The following is a 9,868-nucleotide window of genomic DNA, read 5'->3' on the forward strand; positions in this document are numbered from 1 at the left end:
AAACAATTTTTTTATTACGTACTAAAATCAAATTTATACATTTATAGGAATTATAAATGTTTTTTTTTCTTTCATTTTCGATGGACTAAAACTAAATTTTTTGAATTATGTAATGACTAAATTTAAAGTCATTAATTACTCAACTGTTTTAAAAACCTTACGATAATAAGTATTACGGATTAAAATGAAAACTTTTACACTTTCCTTTGCAAATATTTAAATTAAAAATTTTATTTTACAATGACTAATATCAATTTATCGCATTTTGTAGGGACTAGTTGCATATGTAAGAGTTAAATAATTAAATAAATACTATATAAATTATATTATTACATTTTTTTATTTTGCATTTAGATTACTTATTTTTAAATTAATAAAAAAACTGGTTTTTTGAAATACTCATTTTTTTAGTTAATTACCAAAAAAGGGAAGTAAGAAATAAAAAATTTTAATTATTTTTATAATAAATAAATTTATTATCAGAAATTATTTATTTTTTAAATAAAAAAAACAGTTTGTTTTAAATTATAGAAAAAACTGGTAATTTTTATTAAAAAATTATATAAAAAACACCATTTTTTTCAAACAATTAAACTGTTTTTGAGTTAGAAAAAATAGTTTTTAGAAAAGTAGAGTAAAAAAGTGAAAGGTTTAATTTATTTTGCCATCACTTGGTGTTCCTACGGAATTTGGGAAATGGTGTCATATTTACAAGTCTCTTAAGAATACTCGTTCATAAAACCTATGAATAAATTCTCAACATCTCTACTTTGGACATGAAACAAATTTGAAATGAAAAATCCCAAGAAGGTGGTGACGTGTCAAATTTTTTTTTTTAATGGTAATATATATTATTAATAATAAAAAGATACAAGAAATACTCAAATATATACCAAACATCGATGAAATGAGTACAACTTTTGGACTAGTCCTAAATGGAGCTTTTTTTTATTTTTTATTTTATCGCATTCTCATTACCAATGTGTGTATTTGGACGAACACTTTGTTTTAATTGGTTATCTCTACTTTCGTATTGATTTGTTGCCATTTTCTTCCCCAACAAATAGCATCGTTCGTGAAGAAAATAGACACGAACTCGATAATTTGGATTTATTTAATATGATATTAATAGATAGATTCATTACTTTTTTAAGCTGAATTTTACACCACTTATTGTATTTGTCACGTGTCATCACTAGAATAATAAAACTAATATTTTATTTTTTATTTCTATGTGTTCAAATTTTATGAAACTTTCTCTTTCGCTACCAAGATGTATCCATCTATGCCCAGGCCCAAAATTTTCGGTTTTGGTTATGGCTGCCTAGAGGTAATTATGTTGTTCTATGATCATACATTCAAAAGAAAAATACATATTGAATACATATGTTAATGAATGATAATGTTGATGATGCTTTCTTAAATAAATTTCAAATTTTATTTTGTCTAATACATTTTTATTTCTAGATTGATTCTCATCTTTTTCTTGAGCCTCAATTCTTTGATCTCAAATGTTCTGTGAATTTTATCATTTTTTGTTTTAACATTCATAATTAGAAAATGTTTGTATATTATGGATGACGTTTTTCTTCTTTGTTCGCATACTTTTTCAAACATTGAACTTTAGATTCTTCAATTGCAATTCATATTAATTTTATTATTAAATCAATTTGGGACATTAATTTATTGTTGTTACACTTAGAATTAAGTGATTTATCTTAATCTCTATCAAGCCTTATAACCATTACGCTTAACCCAGTTAGCAATTTTGATAAATGTTAATGCCCTTTATAAAAAAACAATATAATTGGTCTTTTACCTTTGCTTAATTTTTAATACAAAGATGCTAATTTTTTTAATACTAATTTGCTTATATAATACTACTTGTTCATGTTCTTGATATTTATCTTGTGACATGTATTAGGTTTCTTTGGCTTGAAGGATTATATACAAAGCGTTGATATTGAATTTGGCTAGACATGGGAAAGAGAATTAGGGATAAAGAGGGTGCAATATCTAATGGAATCAATAGTCATCAAAGTCATGAAACTCATCCAGGAAGAGTATGGGGAATTCTTCATATTATAAAGTATCATCATTGGCGTCATGTCAAGAGAAGGCTTACACATAGAAGGCATAGTGGTGGAAGTCCTGAAGCAAGTAAGCATATACTTCTTCTGGCTTACAAATATATAAGCAAAATAAAGATAAATTTGACTTAAAATTTAAGCCAAATATATTTTAACTTTTGTTTATATTTGTGATAAGAAGAAATAACTACTATTTTATATGATGTTAATTCAAATAAATTTATTTAGTCTTTTATATTATAAATAATGTTTTATATTGTTATCTTAGTGTAACTTTTGAGATTATCGAGAATATCATGGTGAATGTGTTTGATGTGGCCTAAGTTGTTGTTGTAGAGAGATAAAAATCTTGATATCACAATCCATAAAAATCTTGATGTCACAATGTCGTAATTGGGGGATGTATTTGCAAAATTTTGATTGGATTATTGATCAATATGTGATTAATTCAAATCAACTATTGATTTATTTATCCTTTATTGAGAATCTATATGTCTATTATTATAATATATCAAAACAGTTACCCGAATTCTATCATCTACAAATTATCTTTACTTATGCTATGACTCCAATTTTTGTCAAAATTATGATGCAACACCTTCCAAAGCATACCATTTCTTCCATTTTCTACTTTCATTCTATTTTGTTTCACTAATATATAAAGCAAACCCTTTCATTTGTCCATCCCATTACAATTGTTCTTGCAACTTCAACTCTAATTTATTATTCAATGACTCATCAATACACTTAAGAGCTCTGATATCAATATACTTGAAAACTCTAATTATTTATCAAACCTTTCATTATTCCATACGTTTTACAACTTCAACTCCAATTTACCATTCAATGACCTATCAATACACTTAAAGAGTCTAATATCAATACATTTGAAAGCTCTAATTACTTATCAAACCTTTAATTATTTCATATGTTTTACAACTTCAACTATAATTTTCCATTCAATGACATATCAATATACTTAAAAACTCTCATATCAATATACTTTAAGACTCTTATTATTTATCAAAATTTCCATTTCAATAACTCATACAAAAAAATCATTCAATGTCTTAAAGTATCACAATGCAAATTCAACTAGTTACTCACAAAAAAAATCCATCCACTAGCTCTGATATCAATACACTTAAAGTATATCATTACTTATCAAACATTTCATTTCAGTAAAAAAAAATCACCTAATATTTTCAAAACATCACAATGCAAGTTCAGCTACAAACACGCAGAAATATCTATCCACTATTTTTCAATCACCTTCTTGCATTTGATTCAAGTCATATACCAATGATAAAAGCATTATGAAATGCAACTCAACCACACTTATTTCAATATTTAACATACCCTGAATTCACATATACTTCAATAATATTGTTCATTTATTGTTGAAGATCACATATAACTATCATTGCATAGGAAGAGAACTTTTTACCATATGATGTTGAATATGTGTGTATCTCATAACACTTCTTTCTTTTTATACTTGAAAATACAAATCTTAATTGGAACAAAATAAAACTGAATAATACTAAATATTTGAAAACGAAGTACTTCTAATCTTTTCACTAACTTTGAATCATTTCACTCTTTACTCAAAACTTCCTATGTCTTAAACATCTAGAAACTCTTCTAGCCTATAATTTTTTGTAATCCACTATTGAAGTTTCTTGACAATGGAAAATAATTATTTGGATGTTTCATTTCACATTCTATTTATTTAGATGACACAATAGTTAAAGTAATTAAATATGTTCTTCATCCAAAATACCATAACTATATAATTTGGTTTGACAATTTTATTTAACTAACATTTTTATTATATAACAAACATTATTATTATTATTATTATTATTATTATTATTATTATTATTATTATTATTATTATTATTTAAGGTTTTCGAACCTTAAAAGAACTTATTATGCTTTGTAGTGTTCCTTCTATATTAGACGAAACAATAGTTAAAGTAATTGAAACGGCTCTTCATCCAAAATACCATAACTATATAATTTGGTTTGACAATTTTATTTAACTAACATTTTTATTATATAACAAACATTATTATTATTATTATTATTATTATTATTATTATTATTATTATTATTATTATTATTATTATTATTATTTAAGGTTTTCGAACCTTAAAAGAACTTATTATGCTTTGTAGTGTTCCTTCTATATATATCACCTATATTTGCATATGTGAAAAATTGTTTTGATGTTTTAAATACTATTATAAATATTGTTTTTAACAAACTAGCACTCATGAATGAATGTTATAATACTCTAGGACATAATATCATCTAGTAGAATACTAAAATAAACCTAACATATATATAGTTATTAAAAAATATATTTACTTTTCAACACATAAATATTTAAGTATATTCTACTCTAAAATAAAAATTACATTACTTTTAAATTATATATTATTTTATATTCACTAATATATTAAATTATATCGCATGACACGCAAATTAGCATTTAGTAATTATTTAAATCGTTGTGGCGAAACAATTTTTAAGATTGCCAAGAACATCACAGTCAAATGTGTTCGATTGAGCGTCAATTGAAGTCGAATATCATATTACAACCCTGATCGTAATCGCGAACCTTTTTGTAAAACTCTGAGTGGATTGCAACTGCATGTGTTGTCTCTAATCTATGGACAAACATGTGTGTCCATCCATGTTGACCTATTACTGCTATTTTAGCCTGAGTAAACCTATTACCTATCACAGAGGAAAATAAAATTTGGAACAATTGGTTTGTTTATTCTCACAGCATACATATATATAATTTTTTCTGCTACATAGTTTCTATTTCCACTTGTTAAATGTCAACTTATTTTTCACTCTGTAGGAGATGAAATTCCAGGAACTTCTGATGATTCTGGGGTTGATAACATGGCAGTAGTTTTAAAGCCAAATACAAATTTACCTAATGTAAGTAAAAGATAATATGTTTGTTGCTTTCTGGTAATGTTCTATTTGTTTTTGGCTCTGTTTGACTTATCAACCATTATTTTCCCCTCAAATTGTGACTCTAGGAAGATCTCAAAAACCAATTTTGATGAGTTGCTTACAATATTTATTTATTTATTTATCAAGATTTAAATCTTCACTTTCTGATCTTAATCAAACAACCTCTAATGCATTGATTGTAGGACTACAAGATTCTCTAACTATGTTTCATTTGCATTTTAGTCACTATGATATGATACATTTAGTTGACATTATAATCGCCAAGAGAGAAAAATGTTTACAATAGGCTCACAAAGGAACATATAATGAAAGTAATATCTGTTGTAAATATAGCATAGTCTATTTGTACGTATGTTAATTAAGCCCATTCAATATAGTATAGTCTATTTAAACAGATTAGGATGGTACATTGATGATTATTGAAATAATGTTACGATACATTCTGTACAATATTTAATATAAAGTTTTCCAGGTTGAAGAAAAGATGGTACAGTCCACTCCACATGAAAAACAATCTATAAAATCAAAAATAAAAGCACTTCTTAATGAGGATAAATACAAAAAGAAGGGTAGACACAAGAGAAGCTCAACCTGCCCAACAAAATCACAGCTAACTCGCGTAAATTCAGTTCACCACTTAGAGGTTGATCCACTTAGTGAGATGTTGTTAACAGTTGAGAATCCTGAACCAGTTATTGAAACTTTTCAAAACCACCTCGCCGCAGGCACATTGGATGTGTTGTCACCTGTTTTCTCAGGGAGGAAACCGATCAGTTACAATGACAAATGTGTCGAGTGTGGTGAAATGTTTTCTAGTGAGTCTTTGGAAGATGAAAAGATTCATAAGCATCATAGTTCATGGACTGATACAAAAAACTTGAGTTCTTCTAGTGAAAGTTTACCAGAAGAAAAGTTGATGAATGCCAAAATATTTACAACCGATGCTTCACCGCATCTTTTCAAGGATTTTCTTGATGCTCTTGATGTGATAAACACAAACAAGGACTTTCTATTGAAATATATAAATGATCCTGGTTCTCCTTTGCCATTCCAAATTCATAATCAACAACACTCTCTCAATAGTAAATCGAGACGAGCCAACTCGATCTCGTTACCTGTTTGTGGTTCATCATCAGGAACCAAAGATTCTGAGATAGGACAAGAGATAAACCAAATGGTAGATGATTTTTTCATTACAAAAGGGGAGATACAGTCACAAACTCCAAATGTATCCATGTTTGAGCCTTTAGGAGATTTTTACAAACCATCAACTTCTTCATTACATAAAGTTGATCAAGAATTGGTTGAAAGAGACCGTAACATTTCATCAGAATCATCCCAGGTAGCCAACAGTGTAAAGACTAAAAACTTCAAGGATCTTAGAAAGAAAATAAAACATATAATCGAAGAAAGCAAAAATGAAAAGCGTCGCATTTCCATGGATGGTATAATTGACAAAATTCCTCGCGGAAACAAATTTGCCAAAAATGTAAGGAAGTTGATCCATGAACAATCTAAAGTACCTAATGGAGAAGGAAAAGACAGTGGCAGCACAAGCGGTTACCGTAATCGCCTTTCGTCTTACTGGAACAATAAGAGACAACTATCAAGTATGAGGACTTCATCACTAAAAGAATCAGTTAATAGATATTCTCAGCTTTATGAGACTTGTTGTCACAATGAAGTTAGCAATGAAGTCAAGCACCCTAAGACTGAGAGCTTAAGATTGAAAACAGATGATAGATGTTCAATAATAAAGACACCAAAATCCATTAAAAGGTTTCTCTCATTGCCTAATATAAAATCTCACTTCAACCAAATTGAGGAACCTTCTGTTCTTTTATCTCCTCAAAATTCAATTAGAAAACCAGAAGATAGAACCATAAACAAAAGTATAACTGATCAGAAAATTCTGTCACCTACACTTTCTGATCATGAAAATGAAGAAAGCATTTTGAATGATGACCAAAAAGAAGCTCTTGTTAGGAGTGTTTCCGAATCAGAATCAGATGTTAATGATGAGATAAAAACAGAAAATAGCATAGGATTTGATGATTTAGAAAACTTGAGAGACAACGAATGTGGTGCTTACAATGAACAGGACATTGGATATACAACAGAATCTAGTACATTGTTGGTTGAAGCAAACTCAGCCTTCTCTTCTGACACAAGCTTCTTAGATTGTACATTTGAGTTGGAAAACTTAAATGTATTGGAAGGTATATTTATTTGGTCCTTTTTATACTTGAACATTTCAATATGTCTTTCTTAACATATAATCCAAATTCATTGTCTTTGTGCCTGCATGTTTGTGACAAGTAAGCTTTAGCATATGTTTTTTGTGAATGTTAAGCTTAGTTTAGTTTTATTTTTGACTTTTTCCAAAATTAAATCTATATCCCCATGTATAAATTAACAACTAGAATATTCTCTTTTTAGAAGTAAAGTTCATTAGAGTACAAGGCTACTCCAACCAATATATAAATTCCAACAAAAAAACTTTCAGATAACATAACAATGAGAACTAGGTTGAAGTAATACAAAAACTAGGATACAAGCACCAATAAAAAATGAGAACATATTTGTTATAGCTATAAACCATTTTTAAGATGACACCTCAGTTTTAGTTATGTTGCGAACCTTGATATTGCCGCAAAATGCATACAAATGTGATCATTGCGACCGTAATTACTTTTGCATTGTTATTACAGCAACCTCTAAAACCTTGACTGCATTATATAACTATGTATGACACCTTAAAGCGATCAAACAAGACAACCATGTCAGCAAACAAATCAAAGAAAACCACCCCATTTGCATTGCTTGTCTTGTTGATTTACTTATGTTGATTTTGATAACAACCTATTACATTCACCATGGTTCTTCATGTTTGAATTAATTAATGCAATGTTGCTGGTTGTACAGAATCAGATCAAGAATTGAAGCTAGATCCATCTTATTATGAATTCAATACTATGATTGAGAAACAAGAGCCTAAACTGGACCACTCTGAGATAATTGATATTGGAGAGAGTTTTCTGAAATTTGGATATGAAATTCCATGCATGGAAGTTCATGAAAGTAATGAAGCTGCATTTAATTATGTTAAAAAAGTCTTAGAACTCTCAGGTTTCACTAGCCATGAATCTTTTGGATTATGGTATTCTGATAAACAACCACTTGATCCATCAGTTTATGAAGAATTAGAGGGATGTTTACTTCTTGATCCTGATTGTTCTGGTAATTGTGATGAAGGTGGACATTGTAATCATCTTCTTCTATTTGATATAGTTAATGAAGGATTGTTGGAGATTTTTGGAAGATCATACAGTTATTATCCTAGACCTTTGTCTTCTCTATCTTATGTTCATCCATTGCCAAGTGGAGGAGATAATGTTCTCCAAAAAGTATGGAAACTTATTAGTTGGTATCTTAATTCAACTTCTGAGCCTTATCCATCATTGGATTACTATGTTAGTAAGGATCTAGCAAAAAATGATGGGTGGATGAATCTCCAATTTGATTCTGAATGTGTTGGCCTTGAGCTAGATGATTTGATTCTTGATGATCTCTTGGAGGAAATTATCTACTCTTAAGTACGTTATGGTAATAATTTTCTATCATCATATTTTACTGCATATTATAAGGCCAAATTTTGATGTAAGAATTTTTTAAGAGTTAATGTAGCTTTTAGTGTTTGTTTATTTTTCCTAGGCTTAATTCCTTTTAAAAGATAATTTTTCAAGGAAATGTATCTCTCTATGTTAATCATGCTTATTGTACAAATGAATAGTTGTTTGAATCTTATCTAAATGACTAGTAAATTATCTGATTGAACGGTTCAAAATTAATATTACTTTTCTACGAGATTTAAAAAATAATATATAAATTATGAAAATGTTTAAAAAATTAGACCAAGAATTTTAAAATAAGACTGTAAACTTATCTCATTTATCTGTTATATATCTCATTTAAGTTTTTTTTTTCGATTCAGTCCTTTAAGATACATTCGTTTGAATCATTAGTTTTTAAGATATATTAAATTACACATGTAGTCTTTTAAGTTTAAAAATTTTCTCGAATTAATGTCATGAAATGTTAAGATCTAAAAATATATATCAGTAATGGTCAAAAGTGAAACAACACAGCAATACACCAGTTCAAAGTAATGATTCATAAAAGAACAAATTTGAAACAAAGCAATATATCAATTTAATAGTAAAGCAAGACAAACGTTCAAAATTGCATCTATAAAAGGAGTTCTTTTTGTTTTAGCAAGTAGAACAACAAAACTGCAATTGAAAAATCTTACAACAATTCTCATCAAACTTCATTGCAAAAAATTGAGAAAATCTGAAAAGTTGAGTATGGATAGAATTGAAGAACAACATCAAATACTTGAAGACATTATGGACTTAGAACTTTGAAGAACATTGATACAAACAATATTGATCCTACTTTGAACATCAAACACTTTGATCAACATCAAATACTTAAAACAGATTCAAATATAATTATTGTTTGAACATTAAGCACTTGTACAAACACATATTTATCTAAGTGCTAGATAGTGTTAGATACATACATAACATCTCATTGAGAATTAAACACAAACCAAACAAACAATTGTAATTTTGCCCATAAGTGGTTATTGTATTTGCCTCAACATGTTTTAGTTACAACCAGAAAGTTGAGTAGACTTAATTGAAGTGGGGTTAAGTTGTTTATGTAATTCAGGTTGAATTACTGGAAGAAATCACTCGGGTGAAGGTATTGGATAT

The 9,868-nt window shown here is 28.0% G+C and overlaps 1 protein-coding gene across 2 annotated transcripts; it reads left to right on the top strand.

The window, feature by feature from the left end:
• Window positions 1-1,242: 1,242 nt before the first annotated feature.
• Window positions 1,243-8,874, top strand: LOC101515417 (uncharacterized). Of its 2 annotated transcripts, XM_004515138.4 has the most exons (5): window positions 1,243-1,330; window positions 1,925-2,160; window positions 4,966-5,048; window positions 5,560-7,306; window positions 8,013-8,874. In XM_004515138.4, the coding sequence occupies exons 2-5, from the start codon at window positions 1,980-1,982 to the stop codon at window positions 8,681-8,683; spliced, it is 2,682 nt and encodes an 893-aa protein (XP_004515195.1). In that variant the 5' UTR covers window positions 1,243-1,330; window positions 1,925-1,979; the 3' UTR covers window positions 8,684-8,874. The 2 variants fall into 2 exon arrangements, with proteins under 2 accessions (XP_004515195.1, XP_027186579.1); XM_027330778.2 differs by lacking the exons at window positions 1,243-1,330; window positions 1,925-2,160 and adding an exon at window positions 4,641-4,869.
• The last annotated feature ends 994 nt before the right edge of the window (window positions 8,875-9,868 follow it).

The sequence above is a fragment of the Cicer arietinum genome, chromosome 4 (assembly GCF_000331145.2).
Source record: "Cicer arietinum cultivar CDC Frontier isolate Library 1 chromosome 4, Cicar.CDCFrontier_v2.0, whole genome shotgun sequence".
Lineage (NCBI taxonomy): Eukaryota > Viridiplantae > Streptophyta > Magnoliopsida > Fabales > Fabaceae > Cicer > Cicer arietinum.